Source organism: Bactrocera neohumeralis, chromosome 2, assembly GCF_024586455.1.
Source record: "Bactrocera neohumeralis isolate Rockhampton chromosome 2, APGP_CSIRO_Bneo_wtdbg2-racon-allhic-juicebox.fasta_v2, whole genome shotgun sequence".
In the NCBI taxonomy this organism is placed as follows: Eukaryota; Metazoa; Arthropoda; class Insecta; order Diptera; family Tephritidae; genus Bactrocera; species Bactrocera neohumeralis.
Window position 1 is genome coordinate 11,114,995 of NC_065919.1, and position 14,861 is coordinate 11,129,855.

Sequence of the window (14,861 nt, forward strand, 5' to 3'; positions counted from 1 at the left end):
ACACACATACACACATAACAATGATCAATGATCGGCGAACAAACGTAGGCAAATTTATTTGAATGACTGTCGGTTATTATTTGCAGTGTTCGGTTATATTTAAAGCTTCGTTTAAATATTTCAGGCATTGCAAATAAAAATTAACTGTATAGTAAATATGTATGTATGCATGTCAGTATGCCCGTTGGATTCTTGCTGCAAATGTTATGATCAGCAACAAATAAATTTTACATTGCAAATTTTATGGTTTTAAGTCAAAATCCAGAGATTCGTCTACTTAAGCCCGTATAAATTGGAAATTCCCTTCTTTAAAAAATTTAATTAAAATCTTGTTTTTATTTTGCAACAGAAATTTTGCCTGAGACACTTTGTATAATAAAATATTTTTTTTTTGTATTCACACACCGTGCTTAGACTGAGTTCACACACAAGAACTTTTGTCGACAATCCTGCTCATTTCGAAATTCTCTCCATTGTTGTAATTGCCCAAGGTTTCGCATGAATATTTACAATATTTTCTGAATCTTGAATTTTATTTACTATTTTTATTTAGAAAAGAGAATTTATTTTTATTTAAATTAAAAATTAGCAAATAAAAAAATATTTTTGATCACCAGAATTTGAGAATATAACACGAAAGGGAATGCAGCAAATTGTCCCACTCCAGTTGGCGGCCTCGTGTCGCTCATGCGAATACTATAGGCAACACCAAAAGTGCATTTCCGGATATCGAGCGACATAAGTTATCGTGTGTAAACCCAGTCTTAGTCTCGTGGCATTTTTTTTGCAAGCAATACTGTTGGTGTTTACTTGGTTTTGCTTTTGGCTGTGGGTGGTCCGATCTACAAGTTAGTGTCGTATGCAGAATTGCTGCAGTTATGAAAACACTTCTTGTATAAACAATATCCCTGAGTTGTATGTTTTATAAGCACACTGAGGATGTCATGCATATGTATGTGTATGTATTATGTAAGAATAAAAGTTGAAATAGGTCAGGAGTTGGAAGTTTATCAAAAGTTGCCAACTTCGTATAGCAATATAAATTCCTTCATTTTTACGGTATATATATAAACGCAACTCGATATCTGTAGAACAGATATTTTGTCAAATTATTTGAATAAAATAATCATGGCACGAAAAATAAGATTTACTCAATGTAAACATAACAAATAGGCTAAAAATGCATATGAAAAATCTTTATTACAAAACAGTTTTAGAAATTAATTACGAAATATTAAAGAATACAAATTAAATAAAAAAGTGCGGAGCAATAAACAATTTAGGTGTTAAATATATTATTTTGCGTGGAAATGATTTTATAAAAAATTCTTTATAAAAAAAATTAATTCAGAAATTCAAACTCTACGAAAATAAACTGAAACAATGTTTTTCCCGAACTACAACAATATGTACTTCAAGAGCTACTGCTATGGGTAAATATTACTAAAATACCACCTACATACCATCTGATCAAATTTGAACCGGACTGATCATATTTGAACCGGACTGGTTTTTTCCACAGATTGTTACAACCGTTTTTTAAAATAGGTGTAAAGTTCGATATCCATATGCCAATTATCTTTTATCTCTGGAAAAAAATAGAACAGCAAGTTTGCTTGAACATTTTTTCCATTGACATCCGGCTACGAAAAGAACGCAAGATATTGCGGAAGTGTTTTAGGGTGTCTACTTTATCAGGAACATAAGTATTTGAGTGACACAAAGCTTGCGGTGAAGATCGTGAAGTAATCGAAGACTTGCTTTAAGCGAGTCGTCCATCTACCACTATCAGGGCCGGGTCCAGAGTAGAATTTTGGGGGAGGGGAGAACGATATAATTACTACTTCTTGTTCTATGATGATTTTTGTGGTTCACTGGAAATAATGTATAACTTTTAATTTTTTAATGGATCCGCCCTGAGCACTGTTAATGACGACAACTTTGAAAAGTTAAGAAAACAATGCTTGCAAATCGTCGTGTTGGCATCAGTGAGATATCATATCTCTCAACATCTCTTATGGAACAACCTAACACATTTTGATTGATGTTTTGGTTATGAAACCTGTTAATGATAGACTCGTAACACAAGACTTGTATATTTTGCGAAAACGACGTTGAGTAGAGGTCACAGAAGAGACATAAGAGGTCAGTTTGACAATGTAGCAGAGGTCTCTACATTAATCAAACGCATCATTCCTGTTGACGAGATGTAGATTTATGAATACGACATGGAAATTGTCCAACAATCTAGTGAATGACGCTCCAAGAATGAGCTGAATGCGAAAAACCGAAATTCACTGAATCCACTGAAGGCCATGCCAACCGCGGACGCAAGTGTATGAGAAATTGGATTAATCGTTGACATGCTAGGATTGACGCAGAAAGCTATTTTGAAGGCGTTAATAAAGTTGTATATTAAAATACGTGAACAATTAAAATCCGGGTCAAATTTGATGAGGGTTGAACAAAATGAAATATCTTTTACCACAGTATCCTATTTAAGGGCATTTATAAAGATAAATAAAATTTAGAGTCCGGGTCAAAATTGATCAGATGTTACATATGTATATTCATATGAAGGTTGAACAAAACGGAATATCTCTTACCGCAGTATCCTATTCAAGGACATTTATAAAGATAAATAAAATTTAGAGTCCGGGTCAAATTTGATCAGATGTTACATAAATTCATATGAAGGTTGAACAAAACGAAATATCTCTTACTACAGTATCCTATTTAAGGGCATTTATAAAGATAAATAAAATTTAGAGTCCGGGTCAAATTTGATCAGATGTTACATACATTCATATAAAGGTTGAACAAAACGAATTATGTCTAACCATAATCATGTATATTTAATTATTTTAAATAATTGAATTTGAAATAATAGGTATTCACTTAAGTGTTAATAACCGTTCCAGATTCTAGAAATATATATTTACATGTATTTAAATAGATGTACATATGCGTATGTAAGTTTAGTAAAATATAATGATATAAAAATATTTATTACTTAAATTCTTTGCGATGATAAATAGTTAAAGTTCATTGTGTATATACATATATAGAAATGTGCTTACTATAAATTTTGTATGCTCATAAGCAGACGCTCTGCCGTTTGATATCATTACTAATCAAGTACTCTCTTTGTTTCTTCCACTGCATATGCGTTTTACATTTACATTCGCATTTTGTACGCCCTATTGATGATCAATCGCCGTCTTGTGATCGCCCAAATTCCAAATTCCAATAAACGCTACGACGACGTATTGACTCGATGCAGCAGTTATCCCGGATCCCTCTTGACATCGGCCACCAATGGTATACAACAGTATGGCATGCAACCGAGCAGCGCAATCAGCGCCGTCTCGTCCGCCTCGCCATCCCATCAGCCAGCACATTCGGCCGCTTCCACGCCTGGCGCACATGCAACCCACTCTGTAGTGGTAGCGGGCACCGGTTCCGGTTCAAATTCCATCAACAACGATGACTACGGCTCGCCGAAGAGCAATACCAGTAGTAATGGTGGTGGTGCTGGCAGTGGAGCGACCAACAACCAGTCTATTGCTGGTGGCAGTGGACGTTTGCCTGCATTTCAACGCATTTCCAGTTATGTTGGTGGTGCGGGCGGTGCAGCTGGTGTCGGCGGTGTGGCGAATGTCAGCGTCGCAGCTGGCGGCGCCGATCGTTACACATCGTTGACAAATTATCGCACAGTGAGTATATTACCTAAATGCATACAAAATAATATTGGGGCGAGTTTACTGCTTGAAATACAGTGTGTGTTCATTACATGCATAAACATGCATATATACATAAGCACTTGCTTACTCAAGCATATGTAAATGCGTGTGTAATGCACTAACTAAATGTGTATTGCGACAAGTAAAGCTCACGCCGTTGCGCTTAGTTATCTGCACTTATTCTTCACTGCACACAGTGCGATATTTTCACAAATATTATAAATTCTAATTTTTGTTCCGTTTTTGTTTGGCTTTTTTCGCTTTAGAACGACACATGGGCAGGCCATTATGAGGCAATTGGTTACGCGCCCACTTCGGTCGTAACGAGCGCTGCCGGCCTAGTTGGAAACACGAATGTCATACGCAGCTGCAATGGACGTGCGGGTCCGGGCGTTGGCGTGGTTGGTGTTGGTGTGGAGGGCTCCGCATCAGCCAATTTGGCGGCCGCTGCGGCACATTTGACTGCATCCGCATCGTTGTCAGCAAGTGAGTAGTCGAAAAAGTCGAAAACAAATTGAAAAAAAAAAAAATCAAAATAGGTAGTCCTAAGCTTTGTGGAAATTAACATACTAACTGTACAATGTATTTTTTTTACTAACACCGTTAATTATTAATACTATTTTGTTGTTATTTAGTTATTCATTAGCCGTATGTTTTAAAGACATTTAATTATGCACCATATTAAAGAAAATCATTAACATTTTTTGTTGCAAATTTCAACTTTAAACTTAGGTTAGCTTAGCTTAGACATTTGATCGCTCAGCATGGCAGAGGGATCCCTCTGACTTAGACTGTTATGACGGTCCTTTGTGAAGCCAGGCGAGATAACTACTGTCTTTGGGTATTAGTTATCGGCAAAGCGCCCTGAACCTATTACAATTATTCAAACTGAATGTCTAAATGTATGAGATCCGAGTTCTGGCAAAAGCGTGACATTCGAGCATAAGCTGTTGAGATGAATCTATCCCATCTTCTTCCAAACAGCTGGTGCTGGAATCCGGCAAGTTGTTCAATCTTACTGTATGAATACCGATTGAACCGTATCTAGTTAGAACTCATACAACTATTAAAAGGTACTGAGAGTGAAGAGCCCCCTAGACCTTTTCCGATTTACCCCGGACCAGAAGGATCTTGTGACTGCGCAGCTGCTGGTAGTTGAGCAATGCTTGCTGGGCTGGTCTGAGTCTCAATAGTTCAGTAGTAAACCAGAACTTTAAACTTGTAGAATCAATATTTTGTATATTCTTCTAATATTTCGTTAACATAACTTGAGTAGTTAATATTTTGGCTCATATTGATAGCTGTCAATAGAGGAAATGCAGGGTTGCGAATATTTAAACAAAATTTTGAATGAAGCTTTAAAAAAAATTTATCCCAAAATCGAAATTAAAAATTGCAATTTAAATTACTTAATCCGAAAATCGAAATCAAAAAGTGGAAATTTAATTTTTGATCTCAAAATCAGAACTAAAAATTTTAAAAATTAATTTATTAATACTATACGTTAACTAAAAATATTTTTAACTAAATTAAATTATTTAAATCTTAATATTAATTTAAAATTTAATATAATTAAATTACTTAAATTAATTTAATTAAATTAAATTTTAAAAAATTATATTACTTATACTAAATTTAATTTAAAAAAATTTAAATTAACTTAATTAAATTTAAAATGAAAAAAATTAAATTAATTTAATGAAATATTTAATTAAAAATCTTGATATGAAAAATAATGTTTTTTTGTTACTTTAATTTTGGAATTAAAAGTTGTGTCAAATTTTTATCCGATTTCCGAATTAAAAATTAAAGATCCAAAATTTATTTTTACATTAACTAAATGAAATTTTAAATCTGATTTGAGGGTTAAAATTAAATTTAATTTAAAATTTTTAATTAAATTAAATTAATTTAAATTGTTTTAATTTTTTTGATGTAATTCAATTTTATTAAAATAATTTAAATTAATTTAATTAAATTAAAATTTTTTTAACTAAATTAAATTAATTTAAATTGTTTTAATTTTTTTAATGTAATTAAATCTTGATATTCTTTTTTTTAATTTAATTCAATTTTATTAAAATAATTTAAATTAATTTAATTTAATTAAAAATTTTAAATTTAATTTAATTTTTAATTCAAAAATCAGCATTAAAAACTGGAAAATTTATTTTTAATTTTTCAATACGGTGCTTTTGTATTAGAAATTTTTTAAAACTATCTTTAATAACGATTTTCGGGATTTAATAAAAAATTAAAAATTAAATTAATTTTAGTATCAATTCAATTGTCTTCTTAATGTATTACCTGCAACCCTGCTTCTATTTATGTATATACATACATATATGTATATTTAAATATTTCGTAAATGTGTTAGTTAGGCGCTTATTCGTTCTATGCAGTTTAGTTAGGTCGCTGTATGCCATGTATTGTGATAGCTGCTTACATATTATGTACATCCAGACATTTAAACATACATACATATGTATGTAAATATGTATTTATTCATATGTACTTGCTATATTTACGCAAGTGTGTATGCTTCCAAGCACTGTTTAATGTGTTATGCGATTGTGGCCTTTTTGCTCTGCATGCTAGTGTGCATAAGTGTGTAAATATGTTTAAACATACACACAAACTTAAAACAAATTGGGGAAGCTGTTGGAAATTCCAATAGTGGTGTGATTTTCACCGCAAATTGTGCAGCAACAAAGCATATGCATGCGTATTTGGTTATGTACAAATATATGTATGTATGTATGTATGTACATAACTAAAATTCTTTAATATTTTATTTTCTTTAATTTTGGTAATATTTCATGTCAAATTTCGCCAAGATATCTTGCCAAATAAAAATGTTTTTCATACAAGCACTTCATTTTGATCGTTCAGTTTGTATGACAGCTATATGCTATTGTGGTCCGATATCAGCGATTCCCACAAATAAGCAGCTGCTTGGAAAGAAAAGAACGTGTTAAAAATTTCGGAACGATATCTGAAAAAATGAGGGACTTGTTCGCGTATATAGAGACAGGCATCATATATACTTATGTACATACATACATATGTACATACATATGTATTTATATATTTTATAGGGTGTCCAGTGTTTCTCCTGAGTGTTCGTAGCAAACTAAATATACCCTCCTCAGGGTATTAGTACTAAACTATAATGTTAATTTTTATTACGTAACTAACATCTACACTAAAAAAAATTAATTTATTTACTAGATATAGCATAAGATCGATGGTAGTCAAAATTATTATACTAATACCAAGCTTCATACATGCAATCGTAACAAAATTGTTTTAAATGCATTCAACTAATAATTTATATAAATTTTAAATTAACATCTAAATTTATTAAAGCATTTTACGATGCCGATTTTATCACCGACGGGCGAGAATGTGTCAATTGTGGTGCGGTTTCAACTCCATTGTGGCGCCGTGATAATACCGGACATTATTTGTGCAATGCGTGCGGTCTTTATAATAAAACGAACGGCATGAATCGCCCCTTAATAAAACAGCCTAGACGATTGGTAAACTTTAATGAAAACTTTCAAGAAAAAAAAGCAATTAAAGTGTAACAAGTGTACACCGTTATACTCTTTACACTTTACTCAGTCATTACACATATTAAACAAAGCAAAAATATTGAACAATAAAAACTGTTGCAAAGTACATATATACAAACTACATATTAAACACTTGAACAGTACTTACAAAAACATTGTATTTTGCGACACAGAATTTAGCAAATATCCTTACTCTATTCTAACGGAAGTGATTTAAGCTTCTTGATAAAAGAAAAAGTATTAAAAAAAATGCAAATTCAAATGAACCTTATAGAAATCCGCCTCCGCTTTTGCCTATAACGCCATTCACCAACACCATCATTGCCGCTGTACATACTTACATACATACATCCCTTGCCGTTGTTATGTAAACGTTCTCGCTTCCTTTGTTGATGAAATCCGTTTCGAAAAAGCAAACTAAAAACAAACTATTTTCAATTCCAACAATAACATTGCAATTGAGTATTTAGTATTGTAATTGCCGAATGCGTAATGGAAATTAGAAGTAATTAATGCACGTTTTACTTAGAAAGGCATTAGCAATTTAGGTTTTTGCCTTGCTTCGCTACATACGCTCAATTTAATTGTGTTCATGTAGTTTGCGTATGAATAATAATAAAGAAAGAAAAAAAAAGAAAGAAAGAAAAAAATATTGGAAAAAATGCAAAACTAATTTTTTGTCTTCTCATAATAAATTCATAATTATTGCAGTGGCCGCAGAGTCAAGCGCGGATTTCTATAAGGGCTTTTCGTATAACATGCCGAGTCGGACGGCAACAGCGTCTGCCGAGGAACATTCGAACACTCGTTCAAGTTCGCGCCGGATGGTAGGTGACACAAACCAACATACTTACATGCATACTTACATTATTACACAAAAACAAAAAAAAAATTATATAAAAACGAAAAAGCATAAAATTGAAAGTAAAAGCAAATTGCAGTTTTTAAAGTAAAAAATAGTTTTGAAGATTTAAAAGGTTTTAATAACGAAATTTTTTTTGAGATTTGAAAGATTTTAATAAATAATTTTAAATTTAAAAGCAAATTTTTTTGAGATTTGAAAGATTTAAATAACAATTTTTGTTTTTGAGATTTGGAAGATTTTAATAAATAATTTTAAATTTAAAAGCAATTTTTTTTGATATTTGAAAGACTTAAACAACGATTTTTTTTTGAGATTTGGAAGATTTTAATAAATAATTTTAAATTTAAAAGCAAATTTTTTTGAGATTTGAAAGATTTAAATAACGAATATTTTTTTTCGAGATTTAAAACATTTTAATAAAGAAAAATTTTTTTAGATTTAAAAGATTTTATTAATGAAATATTTTTTCTAAGAATTTTTTCAAACAATTTTTTTAAGATTTAAAAAATGTTAATAACGATTTTATTTTTTTTTTTGAGATTTTGAAAATTTTAATAAAGAAACAATTTATTTTAAGATTTAAAACACTTTATAAATTAAGTAGTTTTTCTTAGAATTAAAATATTTAAATAAAGATACCATTCTTTTAATTAAACAAATTTTTCAAAGAAATTTTTTAATAGTGAACAATTTTTATGAACACTTAAAATATTTGAAAAACGTAACGATTTTGTTTAAAGAATTAAAAGATTTTCGCAAAGAAACAAATTTTTAAGATTTAGAAGAAAAAAGATTAAATAGATTTCTTTTAAAATTAAGCAAGATTCTTTTTTTTAAATTAGAAAATTTTACAAATTTTTTTTTTTTTATGAATTAAAAGATTTTGAAGACAATTTTTTAAGTTTTAAAAAAATTTTTGAAAGTTTTTTTTTAAGAATTGAAAGATTTTAATAAACAAACAATTTTTTTTTTAATTAGAAGATTTTTGTAAAAATTTTTAAGAAAGATTTTATTAAAGAAACAAATTTTGGTTTAAGAATTAAATAAAGGAACTTTTTTTTAAGAATTAAAAAATTTTATTAACGAAACATTTTTTGATATTTGAAAGATTTTAATAACGAAACCTTGTTCGAAGGTTTTTTAAGATTTAAAAGTTTTTATTTTTTTGTTTTTTGATATTTAAATAAAGCAACAAATTTTTTTTTTGGAAAATTAAAAGGTTTTAAAAACGTAACGATTTTTTTAGAATTAAGAAATTTTATAAAAGAAAATTTGTTTTAAAGACTTAAAAGATTTTACTGAAGAAAGAAGATTTTTTTAAGAATTACAAGATTCTAATAAACAAACAGTTTTTTAAGAATCAAAAGATTTTTTTAAGATTTAAAAGAATTTATTAAAGAAACATTTTTTTAGTAATAAAAAAAATATTTTTTATTTATTATTTTTTTTTTTGAAGATTTTAAAATTTTAAATATAATAAAATAATATTTTTTTTTTTTAATTTAATACAAAAATTTATAAAATATTTTTAATAATTTGCAATTGTTTAATATATGCATTGATTAAAGTAATTGTTTTGAGTATATACATATGTACATATTTGTATACTTCATATTATTCCTTTTACTAATTTCACTTTTCATATTTAGAGTGCATCCCGTCGCGTTGGTCTTTCCTGCTCGAATTGTCTCACAACACACACCTCGCTCTGGCGCCGCAATCCCAGCGGTGAGCCCGTTTGCAATGCCTGCGGACTGTACTTCAAATTGCACAGCGTGAAGCGGCCCTTGAACATGAAGAAGGACACTATACAGGTATGCTGACGATTGCCTCTTTCATGTTATGCTGCAAAGCAAACGAAAAGAGAATTTAATTTTTAGAGAAATCTAAGTAAAAGTTTAATTTTTCAACAATAAAAACAATTACAAACATTAACTTCGGTTGCTTTTCCAAACAAAAACTTGATTTTGATCAGTTAGTTTGTATGACAGTTATATGTTATAGTGATCCGATCTGAACATTTTTTTCGGAGATGATAGCGCGACTTTGAATAATAATCTGTGCCAAATTTCGTGACGATATCTAGTCAAATAAAACAGTTTCCCATACAAAAAAACTTGATTTTGATTGATCAGTTCGTATGGCAGCTATATGCTATAGTAGTCCGATGTCTGCAATTCTAACAAAAGAGCAGCTCCTTGAAAAGAAAATATTGCATGCAAAATATCAGCTTAATTAACTCAGCTCGTCAGGCTGATTATGTACATATACTTATACATATATGTATATATAGATCTTAAAGGGTCTCCGACATTTAGTTCTGGGCGCAAAAGTATTAGAGACCTGTGCAAGCAGAGACTGTAGTCGCTTATACAATTCAATTCATTAACTAATACACAATATTATTAAATACGTTTTTTCAAAATACTAATTTTTCTTTCAAAATCGCATTGCAGACACGCAAGCGCAAAGCCAAGGGCGCCAAGGGTGAAAAGTCCAGCAAAAGCAGCAAAGCAAATGCGAACGCCAATCCGGCCGCTGTTGCCAATAACGGTAAGTGTAACGACATTTTCTCTTTTACTTGTATTGGTTTTTTGGTTAAAGCATGCGAAATTAATTGTTTTTGTTTTGTCTCCTTTGCTTCTTCCTCTCTTTCACATGTGCGCCTCATCGCTTGTACATCGTCCATCCATCGATCATCGCTCTAATAACGCACTCTCTGTCACTGTCTCTATGTGTCTGTGTTGCATGTGCGCTCTCGGTGGTGACACTCATCTAATCAACTGTACTCATTCACCTAAATAACTCGTATCACAATCAGAACTAAAACAATTAACAACTAACTTGCAACAACAACAGCAAAAGCAACAGCAGCAGCAGCTGCAGCAACAAACGCCGCAAATGCAAGTGAAACAGGAGTCACAAAGCAACAACAACAACAACAACAACACTGTATTGACGCACACGGCGCGTTTGTCACCAACAACAAATGATGGCAGCATCTCACCGACAGACACCAAATCACCACTTATGGCCTTGTTGCCATCATCACCGCTAACGCAAATGGAAAATGTTGCTACAATGCAAGAACAACAACAGCTACAACAAACATACAATCAGAAAATGTCACCAATGCCGCATGCAAACTCACCGACAATGTTCTCATATACATCACCGACACATAACGGGCATTTGAATAACAATAACCGTTCATATAACAACAACAACAACAATAATAATAATAATAACAACAATACGTTAAATCTTATGCAGAAACAACTGCAGACTCACCAAACGCAACAATTACAGAATATGCAACAACAGCAACAACAGCATGCAGCACAATCGCCGCGTCAGCAACAACAGCAACAATTGATGACACAGCAACTTATGCAGCTGATGCCGCCACATTCGTCCCCCTCCACATCGGTATCGATGCCACCAACGCCTACTACACCAACCACACCGACGACGCCAACCACGCATCACCAACAGCAGCCATTGCATCAGCAATTGTCACCACTGCAGGAGCAGCAGCAGCAACAGCAGCTCCAGCAACAGCAACAACAACAGCTATTTCAACATTTGGTGCACCAACATCAGCTGCAACATGACCAACAACAGGCACACTTGGACAACATGTCGCTACACTATCACCAACAATATCTGCAGCAACAACAACAGCAACAGCATCAGCAACACTCAATTGCGCCACAAAGTCCCGCTGGTTCAGTGTCGCCGGCGCATTCGAATTTCGGTGAACTGTTGCCGCTGCACGATTCGGCCATCAAAATGGAGCAACAACATCGTCCAAATCATCAACAACACCACCACACACACAACTCGCATTTGATTACACAAGATGTGGCGCTCAGTCGCAGTCCCTCACTGGAGGATGACGAACTGATGCTGGAGTTGCAGCATCATCACCAGCAACACGCCCAATCGATTGCGTTGAATTTGCAGCACCAACAAAATCTCTTCGAATTGCATGAATACGAGCGTAAATACGAACGGGGCACTGTGGTGAAGTCGGAGTGAGGGCGCTGCAAATGGAGAGCGTTCGTTAATTGGTGGCGTTAGCAGCAAAGAGAAACCAAAGAGTGGATTTTTATCATTTATATATGATATACATGTGTGCGTGAGTGTGTGGGTGTGTATGTGTGCAATAAGCATGACCAGTAATTGTATGGATGTGTGTACTTATATTTTAGTGCAAATTTTATTAGATTTTTTAGCGTAAATTTGTGAAAACCAATTCTCCAAAGAGCGCAGTGGTCGTGCAAATAATTATGAAACGGTACAATAATCATTATTTTAATTTAAAATTAATTAATTTTGAACAAAAGAAAAAAAAACTGAAAATATATTTTTAAACACATTTATAATGGACTAAAAGGGGTATGCTTGCCTAGTTGTACCCCAATATATGTATGTACCCAAATATGTAGGTATGTATATTGCTAATTAAACTAACAAAAATTGGATTTCACTCAAAGTCTGACGAATATGTGTATATATATTATTATATGCACAGAAAATTGTTAAGCCAATATTAACTTGAAGTTATCTTTAAACAAGTTTTGTATATTAAAGCATTCCAAAACAAAAAAAAAAACAAATATTTCTAGCATACCAAAATATAGTTATATGAATTTCTAGTTGTAAGCTCGTTTTGCAAAATTGCTTTGAGATTTATTTAAAAACAAAATTAAAAAAAAAAAATATTTGTATAAACAATTGACATTCTATTTCTAAAAAAATTAATAATGTTTATAACCCATATTTTAGTTAATTATAAGTATCATATATGTATGTATGTATATTCGAGTCCTAATTTTGTAAAATTAATTTTCTTAATATTTTAATTTTTACCAAAATCTCATTTACTCTTAGAATCAATACTTCTTTTTTAAATACAAATGTATACAAATAAATATTTTTTAATTAAAATTTATTGTTAAATAACTGTTTTCAATTGAGTTTTTGAAAATTATCAAGTGCAATGGTGCAAACAATGTGGAAGATTAGGTTTGATGGCCAAAGATCCAAAGATCGTACTTGATTGTGCAGTTGTTGTTTCAGCGGGTGCATAGTTCCCGTTAGGATGGTAAGGATTAGCTAATTTGTCTTCGACATCAACTAATGGAATACCCAAGAAACGTGCTGTTTCGACGGGGTTGGACCAAAGGGAGAGGGGTGTCAAATGATTAGGGTTGGTGGAAGATGCAAAGAGCTGTCATGCGGAGACTCATTGCACGCAAGACATATGCATATTGGCTATGTCGGGGTCTGGATAGACAGGAGTTTAACCTGCTAAAGTATCCAGCACGAAGCTGCGCAAGGGTCACTCTCGTTTCTCGCGTTAGCTCGAGCTCTTCGTCTGCAATGTGTGGTTGTTTGACTCCGAGTACGCCATTCATTGGAAGGGAGTCGGTGCAGGGAGTGATCCCGTTTAGATCCGTAAGCTTTTGGTTGACACGTGTGATGTTATATCCCAAGGCCTAAATCGAAGCGGGATTGTACACATAGACTTTAGACTTTACATATCCACACAGAAAAAGGTCTAACGATGTTATATTACACGATCTTGGTGGCCAATCGACCGGCTCAAAACGTGAAATTATCTGCTCACTGAAGTGTTCTCTCAATAAATCCATTGATTGATGCGATGTGTGGGAAGTGGTGCCGTCTTGTTGAAACCAAATGTCGCCGAGATCACGAACTTCAATTTTAGGCATTAAATAGTCGGTAATCATGGCGCGATAACGGTCGCCATTGACGGTTACGTCCTCACCGGCATCATTTTTGAAGAAATATGGATCGATGACTCCACCGCCCATCAAAACAAACCAAACTGATGTTTTTTTTTTCTGGATAAAATGTCAGCTCTTGCATCTCTTCAGTTCAAGCAATCTGCTTGTTTAAAGATATCAACCGAAATGGGCCTCATGTAAATAATGTCATTCGGATCTTCGAATATTTGTGTGAAGGGAAAAATAAGAAAGCAAAAACTTGCCTTGTGCAAAGTGGGTGAAAATCAACCGTAAAGATCTATGTTTAGACGTGGTGATATGAGAACCGTGTTTGGAGATGTTCAAGCGTAATAAACCCGATATGAAACAATGGATGAAACATGGCTCATCATTTTACTCCGAAATTCAATCGACAGTCATCCGAGTGGACCGCACACGATGAACCCAAGGCATAAGTCATATTCATACATAAGTCTGTAAAAACGATGGTAAAAACACATGCATTAGGCATCGAATTGATTCCGCATCCATCGTATTCTCCATATCTGCCCCCACTGCCACTATTGCCTATTCTCAGATATCAAAACAATGTTCGCTGGTAAGGTATTTTCGTCGAATGAAATGGTGATCGCCGAAACTGAGACCTATTTTGAAGCAAAAAAGTTTGAGGATCGCTCTGATTAGCGTATCACCCTTAAAGGGAACTGCATACATTATGTTGAATAAAAAAAAGTTTTGTCAAAAAAATATGTTTTACTATGTTAGGCCAGGAACTTTTCAATTGACCTGTTATGGATAGCAAACATGCTTTGTTTGTGATTGATAATTCAAAATCTAGTGATAAATTCGTATTTTGAGTAGTGCAACGCTGGCGAAACTTTCGTTGAACAACGCATTTACTGCCAGAGTTGGTCCGAAC

The 14,861-nt window shown here is 32.6% G+C and overlaps 1 protein-coding gene across 6 annotated transcripts in view; it reads left to right on the forward strand.

Moving 5' to 3' along the window:
- LOC126751421 (box A-binding factor) overlaps positions 1-13,014 on the forward strand; it is a 54,030-nt gene extending 41,016 nt beyond the window's left edge. For 2 of the 6 annotated variants that reach the window (XM_050461668.1, XM_050461669.1), the window contains 6 exons: positions 3,284-3,716; positions 4,010-4,229; positions 7,113-7,285; positions 9,836-10,000; positions 10,643-10,739; positions 11,008-13,014. In XM_050461668.1, coding sequence (XP_050317625.1) covers positions 3,284-3,716; positions 4,010-4,229; positions 7,113-7,285; positions 9,836-10,000; positions 10,643-10,739; positions 11,008-12,227 — 2,308 coding nt within the window. In that variant the 3' untranslated portion in view covers positions 12,228-13,014. Of the gene's footprint in view, positions 1-3,283; positions 3,717-4,009; positions 4,230-7,112; positions 7,286-8,032; positions 8,149-9,835; positions 10,001-10,642; positions 10,740-11,007 lie in introns of all 6 variants that reach the window. The other 4 variants (XM_050461672.1, XM_050461673.1, XM_050461670.1 and 1 more) reach the window with 4 other exon arrangements.
- The last annotated feature ends 1,847 nt before the right edge of the window (positions 13,015-14,861 follow it).